Here is a 25009-nt window from a genome sequence, read left to right as displayed (position 1 = left end):
ATTGGCATCACTCCATTAAAAGTCAAGAAGTCAGTGGAGGGGTGCCAGTTTACATCACCTGAGGATCTGTCCCTTCTGCTGAAAATGTTCTTTAGTAATCCTCTTGGAGCCTGATCCTGTGAGCTGCTGTGTACTAATTTCAAAGGAGAGGGAGGCTGTCAGCAATTGGTAAGAGGTATAGTCAGCACCTTGCAGGACTGAGCCCTTATTTTGTGCCATTTGTCTCTAGTCCACTCTCAGTTGGGTTTCGGATGAGAAGTCTATGCAGATGCAAACAGGGCTGGCTCCAGGCACCAGCTTGCCAAGCAGGTGCTTGGGGCGGCCACTCCGGAGAGGGGCGGCACGTCCAGCTATTCGGCGGACGGTCCCTCACTCCTGTTGGGAGCAAAGGACCTCCTGCCGAATTGCCGCCGCAGATCGCGATCGCGGCTTTTTTTCTCTTTTTTTTTTTTGTCTGCCTGGGGCGGCAAAAACCCTGGAGCCGGCCCTGGATACACAACATCTATCTGTGTGCATGTACAAGATGCAACTTTTCATATTGGGTTGTCTGTTAAAAACAGAGGGACAATGCCTCTTTCAAATGTAATGTTATCCAACTGCCAAAACAACCCCCCAGCTTTTTGCTCGTGAAATACTAGTTCTTCCCCCCCCATAAATGTATGCCCCTTAATACGCTTTCTGTAGTTCACAGATTCATCCTCCAGAATCAACATTGTCATTTTGATACTTGATTGTTCTACTTTCTGTAAATCCAGTTCTTTACTGGGCTGGATATGGAAAGAGTTACAAGAAAACAAATATTTTTTTCCAGTCCATACAAGGCATGGGCCTTGATCTGGAATCTTAAGCGAGGCAAGACTCCCACTGAAGATAAATGAGCTGTGGGAGGCCAAGGAATGTTGAGATTCATTTTTTACTTGTAACATTTGAGTCAGAAACTAGTTGGTGCAATAAATACTTTGTTTTGCTTCATTTTGACACTTGGCCAGGTATTCACCATGGCTTACAAATGCTTAATTGTAATATACCTTCCAAGCTACAAACCTGAAAGCTCATGTAGCTTAGCTCAGATTTCAAGGCCACAAGAGGCCATTATGATCACCTTTTTTACCTCTTTCATGCCACAGGCCTTTGCATATAAATCATATACCCATGTGATATCTGAACAAAAACATACAGTTAGCCAAACATATGCCATATTTTGAGTATAATTCAAAGCATTGTTCAATAACTGTGTGGTGACAGATAGAATTTTCCACAACAATGTACTGATTTAACAAGTACTTTATAAGCTTTTTAGTTTTTATAATATGTTGATGGGTTAACTTTTTAATAAAAAAGCTTATTTGTTAATCTTAGAGGAACAAGACCTATTTGCAATACCACTGATAGAAAGTAATTAACTGAATAGACAGCTGATGCTGGGAATTTATAAACATACCTACAATAAAATTAAACTTATGGAAGGCAAACATTTATTTACTGAATTCAACATTAGTGTTTGACTCTATTTACAAGACAGTAAAGCCAGATAATTCCCCATTGCTTCCTGAGTTACTAGAAATAAGTTTCTCTTAGTTTCATTCATATAGTTACACTGGGCAAAACGGATCAAGACCTGCACCAAAAAGGGCTGAGTTGTAAAAGCAATTCTTGGATGCTACAGCATGTTAAATTTAAACAGCTCTGGAAGAGCCGACAAAACACTGAAGCTGGAATGTCATCTGTACTGTGCATGATTGGGCTTGGGCTTTTTCTGTTTGTCTAGGGATATTCATTCTGATACGAGTTTAAGTTGTGCATATCTCAATTACTGGGTGAGCATGAGGGGAAAATTTAAAGATTTACTTCACATTCAGGTCTTACTTTACACCTCGCCCAGCTCAGATGGGTGTATAATTTAAATAAAAGCAAACAAACTCCCGTTTTCGAATGAATGACTTCAATGAGAGTGCTGTATCTGGAGAGTTGACAGGACTGGGCCCTACATGTTTCGCTGACTAGATCGGTAATTCCTGTTAAATTTGTAATTCACGCTAAAAGCATTTGTTGACACTTAGATGCGGATTTTAAATATCAGGAAGGTAGGAGAGGTATACCCAACAAGCTGTATGGGAAATACAGGCAAAATCTGGGATGAGAACACCTAAAATGAATACAAAATACAACAAATTAAAATCAGAGACAAACCTTTGATGTCTTTGGATACTGTCAGCAAAATGTGGGATTCTGAAAGCACATTCAAGACTGTACATGTAGTGAGCAAATCTGCAAAATGCAGGGCCAACAGAGACCCAAGTTGTCTTTTCTGACTCTGCTACATGATTCTTCAATCCTTTTTTGTTTATCCTCGGCATGGCTGCTGGCACAAGCGTATGAAACCAATGGGGGTAAGAGGGGCTGGGGACTTTTGTACTAGGGGGCAGTGTGTGAAACACCAGAGCGGAAAAAAAATTGCATTTAAGACATAACTAAGGATTTCTGCTGGCATTAAAATAATGGGCTGCTGTATTTATTGCTTAATTTGCAACTAAAATAAAGTTTGATAAGCTTTCACCCCAGTCTTGTGGACTGAAAGTGAATCTGGGAGCCAGGAATTCCTAGCTCCCATAGCAGGTTTGAGCAAATCACTTCACCCCCCTGCCTCAGTTTCCCCATCTGTAAAATGGGGATAACACCTATCTAACTCACAAGAGTATTGAAAGCATGAACTTGTGTAAAGTGTTAAGTATCACCATTAACTTTTATTTAGCAAATAACTTTTTTTTTTAAAAGATGGAAGTACTGAACCTAATCAACTTTAGAAATATTGGCCCTAATGTGATAATCATAGGTAGGAGATCTTGATTATGAAGGGAATATTCAAAGGAGTTAAGGCTTTAAAAATTTCAGTAGCATCCGGGCCTATGACTCATATGTTCTTTTGAAACACCAAGCCTGTAACTTTTGGTCTAACAAGGTTAGACCAAAAGTTGCGGCTGTAGGAGTCAGCCACTGTCCTGACCATACAGTTCTCATTGATGTCCATAAAAATTGCATTCAGGGAGCTTCCATATGGCAAAGCCAGGTTGCAAGGTGAAAGTAACCAGTTTCAGTAACATTTAGAGACATACTTTGCCCTTGGTCTCTACGTGAACTCCCATTCATGACAAGGGGAGGTCTGCCTGGAGAATGAGGGTTGAATATGCCCCCTTTACACAGAAAATATATAACAGTATGCTAGATTAGCAAGATCTGTCTATGTTAACTACTACACCTACAGGAAAAGAGCACCTGAATCTTGATTAAGAATTGGTTCTATCTCAGATTAGAAATAACAAGGTTTTTAAAATTCTACTGAGCTTGTTTAGGGGTTTTTTTTGTTGTTGTTTTTTGTTTTGCATGAGAGAGAATATAGGTTAGTCTAGTTGTGTATCTCAAACTAACCACAAAAACAATGGTGTCACCTTAACTCTAGAGACAGATATGTGTGCTAGTTCCTGTACTATGGGACTCATGGTATTTTTCTAAATGACTTAAATGGAAGCAGGATCAGGTCCCATATGGGGACCTCTCTCTATAATTTATTGCAGATTGCATACATCATCTTGGTGCATCAATCAATGAAAAAAACAGTCATAAAACAGACTCGCGTACACAGGAAAACTGTTCCATTAAAAGCACGAACAAATAGCCAGAATAAAAGCCTTAGAATAGTATGCAGTGTATATACAAAGAGTGCACCACCCAAGTGACTGAAACCTAGATCTACAAGGGATCACTGAACATTTTTGGTCTTTATCAGTGGTCACAAGCACTGTCAGGGTAGATGTATTTTTTCTTTATTTGGTTTGTGCCTCACAACCTGGCTTTAAAAATGAACTTCTCATAGCAAATCTGTAAAAAGGTTCTGAGTAAAAAACAAGCAGGTTTAGGATTACCACCAAAACTCGGTAAAAAAATAAAGAACTTTTAGATAAAAGCTACACCTTTAGAGGAAAGGTTGCTTGGAATCTCTCTGCTGATATGGCTAAGAATTGTCATAGACAGTCGGGTCCACCAAAGGGATATCTGAACAATGAGCGACGGGGTTATAAAAGGCACAAAAGGACAGTTACAAGCGCCCAACTGCCAGTGGAGCTGGGTGCAGAACTACCCCTTTGTGCCTTTGAAAATGTCACCCCAGATTTTTAATTCATCATTTAAAGAAGGAAACAAACGGAACATTTAAAGTTGCATTTATAAAAATGGTTACGATATTTATCTGGGGTTTGATCTTGCTGCTAGGTCCTGAAGTTAGCAGCTTGCTAATTTAGTAAAGTAGGGCATGCAAGACACTAGCTATTTCCTATACTGTTACAATATGGGATGCCTATTTAAAGATCTTGACCAGCTTCCTAATTCTCCATCTACCTTTGTATTCCATTAATCCAACAGCATATGTACACGGTTCCAGGATTCTGAGAAGAGTCTATTTAGATTTTCTTCACATATGAACACTTGCCAGCTACAAACCTGTTCAACATTTTTTTGGAGTAGAGCTTGTTGAAAAGTGTAAAAAGAGTATTAAAAAAAAAAAGCTTGACAGTTGTGATGACAATTTTTTAAATCCATCATTTTGCATTTCTGAAACATTTTGACCAATCTATTAGGTGGCTGATAAACAGGAACAAAAAAAGTTTTCCAAAAAGTTATTGAAAATTCAAAAATTTTCAACCAGCTCTAGTTTGTAGTTGGCATAGTTTGATGTTTCAAGGAGGGCTGATTTTGTTATTTTTAAACTAACCATATAAAATCCCCACACTATTCCCCAGCATGCTTTTTAAAGAACTCATAATCCTTTTTGAAAAAGATTTCAAACCACTCCACACAAGAGCCTTAAAGAGAGACACTCATAAGCTTCAAGGTGAGTGATCGCTGACAACTACTGACACTTGGAAGATATTTTGCTGCATAGAACATGTACAACATTTTCAAACTTAACCAAGTCAAAAGTTGGCCTCACTAACAGTTTTCATCAGCTGTTTGATAGAGGAATTAACATGACGATCTTACTAGTAATTAGCACCAAAGAACCGAAACAAACACAAAACCAAAAAAAACCCCAAATGCTATTTGTTGTATGGGATGCTGAATTGATTTATGAATGGTTGTGGGGATTAATTTACTTCTCACTACAAAAATCATTCATTATAATATCATTAATCAACCCTTACAATGACGTGGAAAGGCAAGTATATTTTGCAGAATTTAATCTGTGTGCCGTGCTTTTCTATACATGTTACTCCTGATTAACTGCGTGTGTGGATGCTCTTATTCTGGAATACTTAATCAGGTGTGTAGACAAGCCCTGAGATAGCATAATAATGGTATTTCGAAGTTATGGTCAGACACTATATATGTAAATATCTTGGTGTGACTGTAACTTGTCAACCAAGCAAATGAGCATGTATTTTTAATTAGTTACCATTCTGTATTCAAAACCTAATTCTGGTACCTCTTCCTCTGGCACTTCAATTTACAGCTTAACAATGACCTGTTATTTTAAGCGGTACGTCTACACTACCTGCCAGATCAGCGGGTAGCGATCTATCTATCGGGGATCGATTTACAGCGTGCAGTGTAGACATGATAAATCGATCCCCGATCGCTCTCCCGTCGACTGCTGACCTCCAGCTCAGTGAGAGGCAGAAGCAAAGTCGACAGGGGAGCCGCGGTAATTGTCCCCGTGCTGTGAGGACGCGAGGTAAGTTGAACCAAGATACGTCGACTTCAGCTACGCTATTCTTTGAAAGGAAGAAAGTTAAACAAGCTTCCCCTTTTGTGATTTCTTAATAAACATTTTGGATAGTATGGTTTAGGCCCAGCGTGAAATGACCAGTACATGACAGAGCTAACAAATGGTTCTGGAAAAAAACAGAAGAGGCCAAATATATTGTTTCAGTGTACACTAATTACCACAACAGAACTTCAATTAAAAAATGGGCCAGATCCTCCCAGCTGGTGTACATTGGTGCAGATCCATGGAAATCTAGCAGAGCTATGCCAATTCACACCAGTTAAGGAGATGGTCCATTACTCTCAGCAACAAGCCATTGGGAAATGGTGAGAAAGAACTTAAGCTCATCCTGAAGAATTGTTCAGTTTCTTGACTTCAGGGAATATTTTTAGGTTGATGCATGAGCAGAACTCAATATTTATTAGAGTTGCTTGTGTGTTTTGAGGAAGGTGGGGCAGAATAGATCCATGCAGCTTTAGTAATAATATCTGGCTATTACCTAGTGCTTTTCATCTTTAGGTCTCACAAAGGAGGTCAGAATTATCCCCCTTTTAGAGATGGGGAAACTGAGGCACAGAGTGGTGAAATGACTTGCCCAAGGTCACCCAGCAGGTCAGTGACAGAGTCACAGATTGAATCTAGGTCTCCCAAGTCCCAATCCAGTGCTCAATCCACTAGACCACACTGCTTCCTTTTTGTTAATCTCTTTGGAATACTTGTCCTTTGTCAGCAACAGTGGGTGGAAAGATCACCAAACAGCATAAAGAAATATTGAGCCTGATGTTCAGAGTTGCTGAGCATCTCTGAAAGACCCTTAAAGGACCTGATCCTGCACCATTAAAGTCAATGGGAGTTTTGCCATCGATTTCAATGAGTGAGGGATCAAGCCCTTAATTGCCCAAGGAAAGAGGAGGAAGACATGGAAGGGGGCCTGACAATTTTAAGCAAGGCCTGACATTCCTATCTTACAATGAACTATAAAATAATAAGCATTTCCATCTAGGAGAATCTGATTTCATAACGTAAATGGTGGCTCGAGCTGGGCTGTGAAGTTGACAGAGATGACAAATACCAAGAACTGATTAAAAAAAAAAAAAAAAAAAAAAAAAAAAAAAGGCTTTAGTGAAAGTTGCTCTCGGAATGGCAATGGAATTTCAACAGCTTTTGTGATTTCTAGGACGTTATGGCAGCTGTGAGCTTCACGCATGTTAACATATCTCAGTGGAAGTGCAAAAGAGCAACATTGCCAAGGGAATTCATTTCATTTGGAAACTACATGTGTAATTTTAAAACACCATCCATTGTTTTGTTTGCACCATTGATTTAATTGAATTTTGGAATTTTATCCAAACATAATAAAATATACTTAATATGTTAGTTCTCCCTTGTGTCCCCTGCAAATTATTGTTCCAGCTAATTGATGGGAATATTTTTCTTCTAACAAATATCAAAACATACACATTTTGGTCTCACTAAGAATATATTTTTATCCCATTATAGTTGGTTTTTAGATCCCAGAAGGAAACAGACTGTAAAGTTATGTACTCATGTGGAAAGGATAATGTACGTATGTTATATAATAGTATTTGGGTTTTTTAAAAATATAACTGCACACTAATTATATGTCTGAATTATGCTATGAAAGGACTGCTTTCATTTTAGTTCTTATGCATTAGTGTGATATTATCAGTCCCATATATAAAGTATACAGCATTCACAAATGAGTTACATATATTTTTAAGCCATTTGGTAGACACTAGCTGCCTGAACATGCTTATGTGCTAATACAATCTTACAGATGATCTGAAGATTATTTGTATAATTACCTGGTGACAAAGTACAACAGTTTCTCTCACTCTATCACAAATATGTAATGTGCACTCAGTCTGCATGTGTGGAAAAGGGGGGAGGGGAGAGAGAGTCTTAAGAGTAACACAGCCATCCAAAACTCACACCAGTAAAAATTGCATACCACACCGAATGTATTCCACTAGGTTTCCACACACATGTTGTAAAAGAGTATTTGGTCATCCTGTTATCATATATATGGGGATATGGAACAAGAGATCCACATTTCCAAACCACATTTTCTCTGTGGAATGGGCTAATGCACATACACTTATTTGCAATTAGGCTGTTGTGTGAATGTCATGGAAAAATTTGTACAGGTAGCTGTACTGTAGATGTATATGAGGCTTTTGTTCCAAAAATATTGGTAACCGAATAACATAATTTGTTTTATCTAGAAATGAAACTGGGTTACAGACAGAGGCCTCTGATAAAATAATAAATAATAATAATAATATCGTCCCCATTTTAATGGTGGCTAAGAGGCATAAACTGACTAGTAGAAGGTCACATACCAAGCCAATGGCCAAGCTGGGAACAGAAACCTGGTCTTCTGAGCACTATCCAGTATCCTATCCTCCCAACCATGCTGGGTACTACTCCCTTAATGACAACTTCTTTAGTTTTGATGTAGAGATAAGACCTAATCTCAAATATTCCCAAATTTAGGAGAAGTTCTGATCTAGATTAAGAGCCCAATTTTATAGCTCAGCCCTATCTCAGGTTTTTGAAAGATAAACCACCCTACATAGAATGAGTCCTGCATTGTTGTCTGCCTAGATCAAGAGATGCTCTCTGCAACTTATTCATCTATTCTACAAGTTCCTTTCATTCCTATTAGGATACAGATTAGGCCTGCACAACTCGTAAAGCGGCGAGGGCCATATTACTCCAAAGAAAACAGCTGAGGGCCAAAACCCCCCGAGTGCCGCCAACCCCCCCCCCCCCCCAGTGCCACTTAGGCTCCCCCCGAAACACAACACCCCCCCCCCCCCGGCCCCATGGAAACAACCTCTCCAGCGCTGCCGAAACATACCACCACCCCCCCAGTGCCACCTGCCCCGTGGAAACAAACCCTCCTTTTCTAGCGCCACCCCACCGAAACAGCAGTATTGAACCTTGGTAATTTGTTATAGCGGGCCCTTAAGGTAGTATAATTAAGGTAAAAGAAAAATGTCTTTTTGCTAGAAGCAGAATAAGATCTTCCCCCACTTTGTAATCAATTGTCCTGTTGAATGAATGAGGTGTGAATGAGGAAGGCGTGGAAGGCAGGCACCTCCAGACAGCTGCAACCCTTGGAGAGGGCAGGGCCGGCTCTAGGATTTTTGCTGCCCCAAGCAAAAAAATTTTTGGCCACCCCCCCCATTTTTTTTCGTGCCCCTCTGCCCCCAGCCCCGCCCCAACTCCACCCCTTCCGAACCCCTTCCCCAAATCCCCAGCCCCGCCTCCTCCCCTGGCGTGCCGCATTCCCCCCCCCATTGCTTCCTGCAGGCCCCCCATGACCTTCCGCCCTAGCTCACCTCCGCTCTGCCTGCTCCCCCGCGCACGCTGCCGCTCCGCTTCTCCCCCCTTCCTCTCAGGCAAGGGAGGGGGAAGAAGCGGAGCAGCAGTGTGTTCTGGAGAACAGACAGAGCAGAGGTGAGCTAGGGTGGGGGGCGCAGGAAGTAACAGGGGGGTAGAGGAACCGCTCCCCACTCCAGCTCATCTCCGCTCCACCACCGCTGCCTCCCCTGAGCGCCCGCCACTCAGCTTCTCCTCCCTCCCTCCCAGCCTTGCTGCGTGAAATAGTGGTTTTGCGCGTGGCAAGCCTGGGAGGAAGGGGGAAGAAGCAGAGCGGCGGCGGCGTGCTCAGGGGAGCAGGCAGAGTGGAGGCGAGCTGGGGCGGCAGGGGCACTTTTTCCCCACGCCCCGGAGTCGGCGCTTATGATGGCTGGCGCCAGAATGCCGCCCCTAGAAATGTGCCGCCCCAAGCACCTGCTTGTTTTGCTGGTGCCTGGAGCTGGCCCTGGGAGAGGGGATGGGAGCTAGACCAGATCAGTAGAACAGGTCAGCCACTGATTCGCCGCTCGCCTCCTTAGCGCCCCTCCCCCGGCTCGCCTACTCACTCCCCGCCACTGCCCATTCACTCGCCTACTCAGCCCCCCTCCTTCACCTGCCGCTTGCCTACTCACCCCCCGCACAGTGAGCCCCCTACTCAACCCCCGCGGGCCACACAATGAGCCCACGCGGGCCGCATGTGGCCCGCAGGCCGCATGATGTGCAGACCTGATATAGAGGATTGCCTGTTGATCCACACGTAATAGGCAGTAAGGGAATCAACTTTTAAACCATGTCAATGTAATTCAATCTAAATACAAATTGGTCATTTTACTATAAAACACCGGCAAGAAGTGCACCTGCTGTGCTTTTAACTAATTCTAATTATAAAAATCATCTTGCTACTTGAGCCTAAAGTCCTTGCCCCTGGAACAAGATTTTTAAGGCTATTTAGACACTACAGTTTTCTATGCAAAGCTATTTGCACCCTATTCTGAGGCGTAGTACTAAATTCTGTTACTCAGGTGTCAAACCAGAGTAACTCTCCAGGTCAACAGAGGAGAGAATTTGACTTGATCTGCCCTTGATAGGTATGTATACCATTAATGTTAAAGGGATATATTCATGTACAGAATATTTTCTCTGGTTTCTTTTTGCTATGCACAATAGAGACTACAGCATAACGTGAAACCTGTATAAGAGACCACGCTTTTTAGGTCAGCTCAAAATATTCCCAAGTGTATGGCATACAAATCTGCTCCACCTTTATTAGGTCAGCTTTGTTAACCCAATCAATTTCTGTTGGTCCCTTGAATAGATTTGCTTAAAACTGGTTAATTAGCAATTTAAGGATGACCTCTCTTTTCTCTTCTGTTTCTACGGGACCCAGCACACCACAAATAATAAATAAAGATAACCACTTAAAAAAATAAATCAACATATGGTAACAGTAACAGCCTAGTGGCATCTGAGATCTTCCAGTTATTACCTACATTTCTATTCCCTTAGAATAGAACACAATGGGATTGGAGACCTCACCATCTGGTAACTTCTGGCATGTGTGGACTCTTTAATGATTACCACTTTTCTGCCCCCCAGTTCGCAGTGGCGCTGTCATACGTGTCAATGGGAGCTGTGCTCACAGTTCTAGGGCAACGTATAGCCCACTACTCTACCTCCCACTGTATATCCTGTGGGAACTTCACAATGTTCAGTTGTGGAAAACAGGGCAACACACAAGAAATTCCTGGCAATGTTACGCTATATTTGAAACACAAAGTATCATTAAAACACCAAGGAAATCTGTATTAATGACCCTTGAACTGCCTAGGCAAGACCACTATGCGGAGTGTATCGATAACTTTGTACATTTGGTTTTAAATAAGGCTCTCTCTAACCCAGTCTCATTCCTAACATTAAGAAACGTAGGCCCAGGTGGTTGGCTGGAGTAAAGTGGCATAGCTTCACTGATTTGAATGCAGCTATATTCATTTACACCAGCTCAGGATCTGGCTCCTTGATCGATGTCATAAACATTTACCAAACAAAGGCATTCTTAAGGCTATCAGGAGTTTGTGGGTTTCACATTTAACTAAGCATCCTCCATATTTAACACAGTATCTTATTTTGATTTATGCATGAAAAATCAAGTAGTCGACCCCACTTAAAAAAAAAAAAAATCTCATCATGGCAGAAACCGTACTCTACAGCATTAGAGTGAGTGAGGTTTAGGAGAACAATCATAGGCCAAAACTAAATGGCCAAACTGTTTACTTCTATCTATTCCTTTCCAAGGAAGATTATGCTGTCTACCAGCCCAGCGCAATATATTTTACAGAAGCCTGCTGTGCAGAGTTTGCATAAGCTGTAATTAAGTGCTTCACATAGTTAATGAAATATGTGAATGAATACATTTGTTAACTGCACTCTGGCCAGATGCTGAGGGCATATTTCATGGGGAAGCCTCACTGTAACTTGGAAACTGCACCACACCTCTTTCTGACATATAAATTATTGCCACGGGCACGAAAACAAACCACTGCAGCTGTTTTCCGACCACATACTAGCTTTAATTTCTCTCTACTTTTAGAATCTGCTATGTCTAGCTCTTGAAATCAGAACCCCCCAGGGGGAAAAATTGGCTACGATGGGGAATTTTCCCACTCTCTCACTTCTAATAAGAAACACTGCTATTCCAGGAAGCAACCTATTTTCTTGATCTAATATGTAATTTCTGATCCAATGTTAGTGTGAACATCTTTGGACTTATATGCTCCGTCAGCAGTTCTCAAAGTGTGGTCTATGGAGACCTGGAAGGTCTTGTAGTACTGACTTTTCTCATTTCCAGCTGTCATTACTGGCTCTCTTTTGTAAAGAGCCTGGTCATCTGTAGGAGCAGCTGCAAAAAAGAAGACAGCCTGGCTGCACTAAGAAAAAAAAATGTTGCAGCGGTCACAGGAATGTTGCACTATCCTGAATGGGATTGTGACTAGGAGACTGGCAGAAGGGGTATTCGAGAGACACATCTCTTTATTAAGTAGTAATGAGCCTCACTGTGACAAAGCTTAATAACCCCTCTGCTGTGACAAATTTCATAAATTAGCATCCCTTCCTATTTCATGTTTACCCAAGGGAACATTTGGTGTTTGGTTGAGTCAACTCGAATTAGACTAGACAAAGCACTTCGAATGCAACTCAGGGAACAGTCTTTTATTGACAGAAGGCTGGACACCTAACACATTTTTCCGCCCTTTCTCCTTTCTGTGATGACAGAAATAATCTTTTGCAAACTCTGATTTTAAATCAGGGCAGATTACACCACAGGCATGTGCGTACAGGTCATTTTAAAATGCCACTTAAAAACCCGGGTAAACAGTTTTGAGGAACTGAAAATTGCACTAGCCTCAGGTCCAAAGTTTACCATACAGTGTTTAGTCCTGGGCAAGTGCCAAAGAACTTGCTGGGTTAGTGACAGTTCCAAGATACAATATGTTGTGAAACAGGGCTAAAAATAAATACTTTAAACCATTGGGAAGCTGGGAGTGCCAGCATTTCAGATAATTTAAACATTTGTTTCAAGTCCCTGAAGATCACATGCTTTATTGTTAAACATTTATATTACAGTAGTAATACCTACAGGCCTCAATTGGAATAGAAGTCCCACAGTAAACTTCTTGAGATTGTACAATCTGAGATACTAGACCTAAAACTTCAGATTAATTACCATGTTGTTTATTTTTAAACCCCTCAGTGGCAACATAATTTTAGCAGCCACTATCTTGATAACTCCTCAAGCCTAATGTTTTTCACCATATTAAGGCTTGGAATCCAAGTGTCGAATCAGAACTCCAGCAGTCGGCTATGCATTAGCAACTAAGCTCAAGTAGAAATTGAATGAAAAGGAAGAAACCTTTTGGTGGACCAGTACAAATGCTTTCAGTACTGTTGTTTCTTAACACAAGTGCTGGACTAGAGATCAGAAAAAAGTTTCTATCCCTGAGTGTCAGAAAAAATAAACTGTTCATGATTATCAGCACTGGGATTCTCTTGAGGTTTGTTTTATCATATATTATTAACCAAGATAAATTCAAACACTGTAATATTACCACAGAAATAATTGAATGGATGACAGAGAGGACAGTGTCAACTATTATTGGGTATTACTGGGAGTTTAACAGAAAAATTTCCCAGGTCAGGGTCACTAGGAAGTTATTTTGTGCTTTAAACAATGGAGGAATGTCCTTCTTGCCTCACTTCAATACTTGAATACTTTCATGTGCACTCGAACCCTCTGTTCTTGCACACAAATAAGGACTGCAGACTGAGGTACCAATTTTGTTACATTCATTATATTTCAGACCAAATTCTATTCTCAAGTTCTCACAAAAGGACCAGGAAACTTGAGCTGCTGTGGGGCCATCCCAGTTTGTGGAAAACAGGTTTTCTCCCTCAACCGGGCAGAGTATGGAGCCCTCCAAACCCACAGACATCCCAAGATCTACAGGGAAATCCAGCGAAGCACCTCCCCGTCACTTTAACCAGACCTTGCCAGAAACTGCCCTAAATTCCCACCCTTAAACTATGGAAGATGGTTTGGCACATGGAAGATGAATCAGGCAAGGTAATACTGACTACGTCAGCCTTGAATCTGCTGATTTTGAAAGGGAGGGATAATGCTGCTCAAATCCACCGAGCCTCAAAGAGGTTTCCATGGAATCTGAAGGAGGAGGATGCTACTGGAGCTAAAAAATCCCTCTAACCTCCTCCACCGCACCAGAAATTCCCCCACATTTATGGGCTTGCTACGCTTTTCCAGCCTCATGAGATTTTTTGTTAGTGTGATCTGGCCAAGGACGCTTAGATGGTTGGCTGCTCTTTAGGGTGCAGTGAGGAATGGGATTTCAAAGCAGGAAGCCCTGTAGAACTGTCAGTTTAATTTTACCGCTTGCTAGTTCCTGCCAAGCTCGCTACAGCTCTACCACTAGACTATATCACTGTTATTAGTCATCAGCTAACTTACTAGTCATTCAGTTGTGTCATTTCACACACAGAAACCTCACCGATTTCCGTCTCAGATTTTGGGCTGAGGAGAGGCTGAGTCACAAACTGTGCCTCCTCCCACACCAAGCAATATTTAGAGAGAAAGTCAGGGCTGCAAACCTACAGTCGAAAACAATTTCTTTGAAAATCCGAGGCCGATGGAAATTGGGAGATGTAGGCAGAATGTAATGTACTGGAGCAGAACACAAATGGAAGACCATAAGAAATATATGAGCAAAAACCATCTGGTCAATTATGTATACCTATAGGGTAATTCTATAGGGAATATTTTAGAATCAGCACACTAGTTTCCTAATGAAGAGCAGACAAATTATTAAGCTATTTTAAGACATACAGTGAAAACTTTGTTTTTATAATGACTACTGACTAATGCAGGATGGGCAACATATTGACACAGAACATGGTCTTCTGTTAAACTTCACATTCAGCTTTTCAGACCAGATCCTCAGTTCTGACCTTGAGATGCCAGGCATAGCTCAGGAGACCATTCTGGCAACCGGTGATTGCCAGAGGATAGAGAAAACCTGACCACATCCTGTTTTATCTCCACCCAGGCACCTTGTACCAAAGGCTGGGAGTGGATTGCACAGGAGCCACTATGCTGACTCTATGCCTCTGAAGGATTCTCCAGCACAGGAGGAATCATGAAAAGCAGCCATGAAAGCAACACAACACAGCTTTAGCAGAACCAAGGATCTGGCCCTTTAAATTTTCGAATGCTTGAAGCTGAACATAAATATTTGAATGAACGTTGCTGTCTCTTACACTGCAGAAGATGCAGCACAGTTTTACTATCGTGCATGTCGTTATTCAGGTTTTCTTTGGTCTGAGAACGGAATTTGGTGTGAAATATAATGAAAGTAAATACATTGTACCTCAGTCTGCAGTCCTTGTTTGTATGCAAGGACAGAGTTCAAGTGCACATGAAATCTTTTTTACACTTTTATTGATCAAAGACAAACTGCATTCATATAATGTGCTGTGACTCAGGGAAATTTATCAAACGGATGTCAAAAAGAAACAACAACAAAAAATCCACCTGGTACACTAGATATTGTGACTAAGAAGCATAACCAATTATGCTAAGCTAGCAAAGGAACCCAATGGATTTAAAATGAACAACAGCTACAGTGGTGACTTAAAAGCATCAAAGGTTTGCATTCAAGCAACAAGTGTCAAGCTTAGTGTTAAGCTTAATATTCTAACTGAACTTGTTGAGTAGATTTTGGTTTTTGGGTCTCTTTTGACCATTTTTTCCCCAAGGACTGAAAAAGGGACTGATTTGGTGAACTCCTATAAGTGAAAGAAATTACTGTCTAACTTTAAATAAGCTAGATTACTCAGCTAATTTAAAACTGGGATAGCTCCGCTGAAGTTAATGGGATTTACAACAGCTGAAGATCTGACATACCTGTCTAGTACTAATGGAAAGCCGTTAACAAAGGACAATTAGCTTAAATACATCAGAGTAAGTCTCAAAATTCTATTGTAACTGTTTAAAAACTCAAATTCTGATAGTTTCTGTGCCGGAAATGGTCCACACAAGAAGTTCACGCTGAATGGATTGTAGACTTGATATCTTACAGGTTTTATTTTTGAGAAAAAACACAAAACAAAACTTTGCGGCAAATATATAATGTATCTCATTTTGTTACAAAGTGCTAGTATCCTACTGAGGAATTGGTTATTCCATGATTTTTAGGCTGCTTATGGAATGCTCGCGTATATTTTTTGTATTCAAACTATGCTTTTTCCACTTGAAAAAAAAATTCTGTTTTGAAAGGATTAGTTGCATATTAAAGAAATGGACAAATGGTGGGAAAATGGGTCAACGGTGTAGAGTGACAAAGGGACGTGTCTCTCTCAACTGACAATGTAAATGTAATGCCATGTAGCTGGCAGACACAAGGCAAGTGAGAGCTGGATTTCAGAAGAGGTCTTATGCACTTGGAGCCAGTTTAAAATATCTTGCTAAGAAGTTGTTTTGTGGGTAAGAACAAAATGAAAGCAGACAAAAAAAGACAGAATCTGAGTAATGAAGCAAAGATAATCATGTTTTAGAGTTACTGTGTAATCGAAAAAGGATGGTGATTTAAAATTCCCTAGTGTGACAGACTTAGAATATTAGGTGGAAGATTTAGAGCTCTCCTGATAAGAAGATCTACCCTTGGCATTTCTCTTTCATTATAACAAGCCCTTCCTTTTTTCCATGTGATCTCTTCATCCCTGTAACATTGCCTGCATCTGTTCAAATCCTGGCATGTCTTTGTAGGGAGCCTAGAGCTTTCAGACATAGGAGACGAAGGACAGCTCACATGTTCCGCTCCCTTGTGTAAATGAGGACAGAATAAGTATTAAAAAAAGAGTGAGGGACTCTCTCCCACTGTTTTTGACTCTCTTATATGCAGTCAGTTCTGCTGTCATAGGTATAAAGGGCTTCCACTGGTTTCAATAGGCATGCATCTGCTGTGGCCAGGAGAGCACATGTGCATTCACAGAACCCCACCTTCAGCCACAGTTCCCTGAGTATTATCTTCTATATACTATCCAGAGAGGGCACAATCTTGCATTCCTTGCACACCAAAAACATCCCACTAAAGTCAATGGAAGTTTCAGGTCCATGAAGAGTGGAGGATTGGATCCCAAGAATCTACATTTTCAAGCATATCGGGGGTGGGGTGGGGTGGGGGGAGACGGGACTGTATGGACTGAATACAATCCAAGTTCAAATGGGGCCCAGCCTGGTTGTGGAGGTGCTACCACAATATAAACCCTAAGCAATAATCCATCAGTATTACATTTTTAAATAAGGATCTATTTTTTAAAAATAAATCCCTTGCTGTCCTAGGACTACAGATAAAGTAAGGGCTTTGTTACGTAAAGATGATTTCAATTAATTGTCTGTGGGCTGTAGATGAAATGTGCAACCAGGTGTGTAAGATGAAATCCAAGGAAGCAGAGATAGACGAAGGGCCTGTTTCTTCACTCTGCTACTCCAGTTTTACACTAGTGTATTTCTACTGAAATCAATGGTGCTTTGCCAGCATTAGCACACAGTAAGAGCCAGATCCAAAGCCTGTTGAGATCTGTAGGGGTCATTCCACTCATTTCAGTGGTGTTGGATTAGGGCCTAGAGTTTTAAAAACCAACTGGAAGCTCAGCTTGTCAAAATGAGCAGTCTCAACTACGCTGGTTTGGGCAGGTTTTCTATGTAACAACCACCAATATTTAAAACACCACCACTCCCAGCCAACATATTTTCGATTGACTACTGGAGTAGTTACATTGTTTGTTCGTTTTAAAGAAAACAGAAATTATAGTATGCAGTTTGGACAATCTAGTTCAGTTTGTTTCTGAATAAGCTGTTTTTTTTCAGGGGGCTAAAAAAACATTCTGAATTTTAGTAGAATTTATTCACTACCAGACTAATAAATTACTCTATTAGTCACATTAAGGTAAACAAGCACAGGTGAAATATCAAAAAAGCTCAACTTTCTTAAAGTATTTATTTGCATCCATTAATTTAAAATGGGAAATTATTTACAAGTACATATTGGATAGCTAAAATAGAGTGAATATAAAGTAATCTATTTGAAAGGTTGTTTTCAAATATTTTATTCAGTTTCATGATCACAGTTAATGTACTTTAGCATGTTAGACACATGAATTAACATGTGCATTTTAAAAAATATCAAATTAGGTATAAGTTTTTGAAGAAAGACATTTTATAAATGTGATTATTAACTTTAACGACACACATCTAAGAAGGCAAGAGCTCTATTAGACCACTGAATGGAAATAATTACTACAAAGCATGTTTACACCAAACTTTAGAGCAAATAAAGACAAATTATGGACCAGAAGTCAATGGAATTATGTGTAAGAATAAAGGTTGAAGGATCAGGCCCTATGAAAACAGACAGTAGAAATTCAGTCATGTTTCAGCTCCTGATAGACTGAAAGACGTGATGGCCAAAGCAAACTCTGTTTAGGGGTAGGATTTTTTAATGTGGCTAAGTGAGTAGCTCAATGGGGTTTGTATTCCTTACTCACTTTAGACACTTTGAAAAATCTCATCCTACCATTTGATATGCAAGGGAAAGATTGAAACCTATGAAAATAAAGTTCATAAGACAGTGTGAGAAACCTCAGGCTGTCTTACAGTTGAACTCCCGAGTGTAAAATACCTAGTTCATACAGAAAAAGTTGCAGGTCACTGCTCTGCATTACATACATTTCTTTGGTCACTTTCAAAGTTCCAGCCACTGGTGTGAAGATGATTTGGGAGGGGATGGGGAAGGGGGATTGTTTTACTTCTGTGAGTAAAAAGGATAGGCTTATTTTAGGAGGCATGTTTAGGCAAGTAATTTCTATTACAGATTGTGAGGTAACACATCTTTTTCCACTGAAGCATATGGAGAGTTTCTACCTGGTACTTGATAACACAATCAGAATCCAGTAATTAGCAAATAATTCTCTGGAAAATCTTAATGAATGTTAAAATGTTAGTATTTGTTTAAAGTCCAATGTGAATTAAGGCCCCAATTCACGGAAACATCCACAGTCACGACAGCACACAAACACATGCTTAACATTTAAGCATGTGCTGAAGAGTTTAGTAAGTTTGAGTTTACATACTTTGCAGAATTAGGGGATAAAATTGGCTCTCTCCCTTAATGAGCTGCAGACAAGTTTAAGTACAGTGTGTCCTCTCTACACTCTTCTTCAAAGATGTAAATTTAATTATTAGAAAATTTGCAAGACTAACTTGGTATTTAATTGAGAAGTATAAACCTCACTGTGACTTTTTATTGGGGAATTGAGGGGAAGAGGCAAACTTCTCTGCCACAGCCTAAATGCATTAATTTACAGCTCTGTATGACCTGAAATGACTTCATGTTCTGACAGTTGTAGCTGACTCTTTCATACATGTACAAGGCAAAGAGAATCAATGCTGGAAATATTACAAAATGTGACAAAGATATCTAGAAACTCTACAATCTAACAAGCACAGGAAAGATTGTCTAATGGATAAAACATGGTTTATGACATATGAGTTGCACAATTATGTTTTCAGATGAAATCATGATATAGTGAATGTAACCCACTAAGTATTAAAGGCAGCTTTTGGATTACTGCATTTCCTTTGGGAATATCTGAAGTTAATCACCTGATGAGCTCTACATTTTCTGTTGTCACAAAAACCATCTTATTGAACCAATAAGAGCTAAATGACAATGTCTGACAATCTATATGAATATGACACAAGTCAAAAGCATAATAGCTATATAAATAGTACAGCTTTCACTGTATATCTTGTGTTACACTGTTCCCTCTGTATAAATATTGTTCTTGGAAATAAAACATACCATGATATAAAAATGGCATTGATGGCTGAACAGATTACATTCCATTTAAAATGAAAATGGAAAGCAAATGGAAGTCAACTAAAGTAGCCTTTTAGTAGAGGAAGCCCTATTAAAATGAGCATTCATCAGGGGAGGTGCAGCCAACAATCACAATAGCATCATGCAAACCCAATGAATTATTTATCATCCTATTTTTTCTTTTACAGAATGTAAAGCCTTTTACCTCTCCTTTGTTGCCATAACTTCACTATGCTGAGAAGAGGCCTTCTTTTCTTTGACACCCTCTTAACTGTCTCACGTTTATGGCTTTAGAGCCTATTCCAGTATTTGTCCAGTAGCTAAATAGGCAGCACAGTTTAGAACTGGTTCACATTAATGCCTCATACTAAAAGATGTCCCCTTTATCATTAAAGATGTCATCCAGATTAATGTATGTCCTTATTCTGGGGCAAGTTACAACTCTCTTGGGTTTTGACATGGATGCAAAGTGGCAATACATAGAGTCAAAGACTGCACAGTGCCTACCAGTTTCATGCTACATAGAGTGTCACTCAATTAAATAAGGGGGTAAAATGACAAAAAAGAGTTGAAATTTAAATACCAGCTCATATGGTTCTGTCAATCCCTTGTCCCTGCACCCAATGTTTATTTTCTATTTGAAAACTCATGCACTGACACTATAAACTGGGAATTGAAACTAACAAAAAATCCTTTGCTCATGACTTTGGGACACTGTATTAATATAAAAGAGCATTCAAGCATCTTAAATAAATATATTCGATGTCTGGAATTACAGCACATTCAAGGGATAAATACTGCCATAATTACAACAGCATGATTTAATCTCCATACCGTTTTTGATCAATTTTGGTCTAATCTGGACTATAAAACAACGTGGGGATCAGAACCTGCATCTCAAATGCTCTGCAGAACATTCTTCCTGTATTCATTTACAGTACTGAAACAATTAAAAAAACATTACAGTATTTTTCTCCCAGCTGCTTATGTCTGTAGCTTTAGCTACTATAATACACTTTGTATATCTCAAAACTACACATAAAATATCAAAGATCACCAAATAAATAAAAGCAAAAGAAAACTGGAACAGTACTGCATTTTACACTTGAGACAAGATTCCTCACTCCCAACAAGAATTCAGAGAGGACTGGGATAATTGCTTTTTGTTTTTTAAAAGAAAGATTTATACATAGGTTCAGATCCAGAAATTAAGTTTAAATGCAAAAATATCTACAGGTTTAGCTAAGTGAGAATGAGTTCAGTAATGAACATAATTAGAATAAACAAAGCAGAAAAGCATCATATTTTGGTTTGCTTGAGATATACATAAGGTGCAACAATTTCTTCTCTAGAAGCATTTGTGGACATATGTCAATGGGTGAAAGTATTTGCTGAAGTACATACCACAGCAATCCGATTTTCCAGAATGAAAGCAACTGAAAATAATAAAAATTAAAAAACAAAAACAAACCCAATACAGTAAAATGTTGGTCTGAAATTTTCTTGTGCTAACAAATTTTGTTACCTGAAAATACTGCAACCCTTTCCAGTAGATTCAGGGAAAATTCTTGCTATTGAAATCAAGACATCACTCCGAGAACCAACAAAGGCAAATGCCTAATGAACTATAAAGCTTTGCAGGATTTCTGCTACTCTCAGTGCCTAACTGCTTAAAAATTAAGCATATCTACAAAAAGGTTTTTAAGTATCTGAAAACAGTCATATCCAGTAAATTGACCCAGCCCTAACCCCTCTCTAAGGAAAAGCAGATCAAGTAAGATTTTGATTCACATAGAAAAAAGTAATTTTTTTTTCTTTTAAAAAAGGTACCATTAATATACAGAAATATCTTAAGGAACAATACTGAAATTTAAATTGAAGAATGATGGGGTGCTCTGGCAAAAATATATCTATTCTACTGGGTTCTAGAGAAATAAGTTAGTACCATTGTCAAGGTGAATGGCCTGCACCATACAATATTTGGATTTCAGCTAATTATAATTTATAAAGTGGTCCAAAACGTCAACAGCCACCTCACTGTGACCCAACAGTTTTAAATGTTGACAGTTTTTCTGTTTTGTTAAAATAATTTAGAAAAGGTTAATAAAATTTTAATAAAAATATTGCCACATGCTACAATGGCATAATAAGGGGTTCTTTACCAGTCTCATTTCTACCTGAAGTTTAAAAAGCCTTTTAACTCTCTTATTACTATTAAAGTTTATTTCTTTTTTCTTCCCTTCCTCCAACATATCCTCCTCCAGCATCTTTGAGGGTGATATTTTACATGCATTTTAATCATATTTTCCAAGCTATCTGCTTTTTATCAATACGTCATCATTTGTTACAACTAGTGTGTTATGTTGTATAGCATTTCCCAACATTTAAACTGAAGATCTGCACTTATCTACAGCAACAAAAGGCTAAAATCTAGCAACTATTAATAGAGTTACTTTCCATATGGCTATTACATCAAATTAGAATTACAAATCCCTCCCCACCCCAAAAAAACACATCAATTCAGTCAAGTATAAATAAGAATGCCTGATAGAACCATGTAAACTCTCATTATTTAAAGACTTAATTCAAGAGCTTTAAACTCAACCTAATACTATCAAAACTTCAGCCAGTATGAAGAAGACTAATAGAAAGTTATTGCTGGGGTCCAATCTGGTCAATCTTTGTGCTATGACGCAAAACGTAGGGAAACATCTTGTGCTATGAAAGAAGTACCCTGTTGAATTTGTAGCTTCAGATTAATTTCTAGTAATCATTTTGCATCTGTTGGTAGGAAACAACCACCTGGCTTATGCAATATTTTAAGTCAATATAGTGAAGATATAGTCCAAGTGATACACTTGGTGCTGGCTTTTGGGATGTATTTATGAGAGCAGAATACATAAAGAAAACAAAAGGACAGGAACTGGCAGGTGGATCTCTGCTTAATAGCCTAACTTTAGTCAAACATTATTCTTCAATCCTGGTTTTCTTGCATACAACTTACCACTTTACTAACACAAACTATAACTGGCTCTTTTTATACAATCTACAAAGCCAATTTAGATTGCGCATAGTAATTACAACAATTCCAGTGTCTGTCAAATGTAAAAGGTATGTATATCAGTGTGCATGTATACTGAAGTCATGTCTTCAAGGTTTTTAGAATAGTGAAGTAATACTAAGGTCACTTCTGAACAATGTATTTGTAGTACTTTTTTTTTTTTTTGTTTACATGAGCATTTCACCCAGTCATTTAGACCTCTATGCAGAATAAAGGAACCCTCCAATGCATGAAAGACCAGTCCATAATCTGCAGTATTGTTCTTTCCCATATGCCACTCTTTTTTCTAATGCAAATCATTCTGGTTATTCAATGCTAAATTAAAAAAAAACCAAACAAACAACAAAAATCAAACACAGCCTGTCAGAATTTTTGCCAGTAAACTCTACCACTGTGGTAGCAAATATAAAAGTGCAGAACATCTGGACCACATGGTTGAGCAAACACCGCTAACAATGGTACATCTGTCCATGCTGCCTTATGTTCTCCAGAACAGGTTTTTAAATTCATTCTACAATATAAATGTAGGCATAACCTATTATATAAACCATCTTAGAACTTAAATCTTCATGTACAAAAATGACTAAGAATATCTAATAACTAGTGCAGTGCGTCAGTGTTTTTTTTTGTTTTGTTTTTTTTTGTATTTTTGTTTAGAATAACTAGGTATTATATGAAACTAGTTTCCATACCCTCTGGTTGATAGAAGAGATGCTGTGTGAGCTACTGTAAAGGCAGCCTTTTTCACACAAACCACCTATTTACTGTTTAAAAGCCTTCAATAGAAAGCAAGCTCCAGGATCATTCCATTTCTTTTCATTATTAGACAAATAACACCACCTTCCTAGATTCTGGGTTCCAATTGGCCCAAGTTGCTAACTTCTGGCTTCAAGTGAAATCTGGGCCACTCACAGCAAGAAGCACTTGTTTGCAGGTCTATATTTTCCATCATATGGACTGACTAGCTTCCCTTGGTAAAGACAAGGCTAGGATATTAGGTAAAGCACAATGTTTTACAATAAGGTGGAGCTTCACTGGTCGGCGCAGGAAATAAGCACCGGAGCCTGAGACATTTCTTTTGGCTGTCCGTCACGTGGGAGAGGCGCTGCCCTCTGACTTCTACAAAACAAAACAAAACAGAAAAACATCCATAATTATATGCAAAATGGTAGATTTTTGAGACTAGAAAGGATGAAACGCGTGGATGAAGTCATTTAATTGTCTTATTCTACAGAACCATAAACTGCTGCTGCTGTTGCACTAATACATTATCTATTTTGTGGCATGCTACAAGGAAATAGTCACGGAAAATGTCCTATGAAGCCAATGTGAAACAAATTTGAAGTCTTGATGGCATCTGAGTAGGCCACAGAAGCACAACAGAAAATACAGAGCTAAACAATAAATTACAAGCACACAGGGGCAGCCGTTTATATTGTGACACAGCTGGAGACCTGAGAAATAAAAGAAAATTGCTTACGTGTGGAAGAGAACGTAAACACACAAGGAGGCACATGTTGAAAATAAACACCAGCTCTGGATTTGAGTTACAGCAATATGGTGAAATACTCCCCTCATCCCATTTACACTTACTGCATTTCAGGAAGCAGTAAACAGCGCATCCAATGACTTGCGAGTGGCAAAGTATTTTGGTTCCTCTAGAATCTGCTGCCAACTTTTCATGACCAACTCCACGTTGTTACTATATTTACGTTAGTTTGTACAGGATACCCCTGTACAGGACTTTGTAAAGACGAACTCCAAAAGAAGTCCATGTTCACTAGTATTATGTGCTGGCATTCAACGTAAATCGTGGAAGCAGATGGACTTTGGAGATTTCATTTGTAGTTCATCTTTTAAATTTGCACAGAGCCCATCTCTGCATTTTAACTACAAAAATAGTGATGACTTCTGAGGGTAATGTAACACATCAAATATATATTAACAAAAGCTTTGGGCCCATGTGACCAAGTGCAACCCTGTATTCACACCCCACATACTTGTGTAATAATCTTTGCACAAAATATGCCCTGTGAGGTATAATTTGAAAACTAGTCATTCACTGGTCAATACTATCATGGTGAAATGTATGTAGCAACATTATAGGTAGAGTTATGAGTTCCCCATATGAGGTTGGTAGCACATGTTCAAACCCACATAGCCCTGATTAGGCAGCAGGTCCATCTTACACAAAGGAGCATGTGTTTACCTAAAGTGACTATATGTAGTAAACAGGGTCCTTGAGACAGCAAGAGGGAGATGAGGCAAATATACATGTCAGCATACACAGGAGAGAAGAAAAAAGCATGGGTGCACCTTCACCCCCAGACTCCTGTCGCCTTCTTTACTGTTTGGATA

General features: G+C 39.3%; 1 protein-coding gene across 6 annotated transcripts in view; it reads right to left on the bottom strand.

Moving 5' to 3' along the window:
- Positions 1 to 12388: 12388 nt before the first annotated feature.
- The window catches only part of BBX (BBX high mobility group box domain containing), a 209828-nt gene continuing 197207 nt past the window's right edge, over positions 12389 to 25009 (bottom strand). For all 6 annotated transcript variants that reach the window (XM_054045385.1, XM_054045389.1, XM_054045378.1 and 3 more), the window contains one exon: positions 12389 to 23770. In XM_054045385.1, coding sequence (XP_053901360.1) covers positions 23683 to 23770 — 88 coding nt within the window. In that variant the 3' untranslated portion in view covers positions 12389 to 23682. The remainder of the gene's footprint in view (positions 23771 to 25009) is intronic.

The sequence above is a fragment of the Malaclemys terrapin genome, chromosome 1, assembly GCF_027887155.1.
Source record: "Malaclemys terrapin pileata isolate rMalTer1 chromosome 1, rMalTer1.hap1, whole genome shotgun sequence".
NCBI lineage: Eukaryota > Metazoa > Chordata > Testudines > Emydidae > Malaclemys > Malaclemys terrapin.
This window is presented reverse-complemented; position numbering and strand designations above follow the sequence as displayed.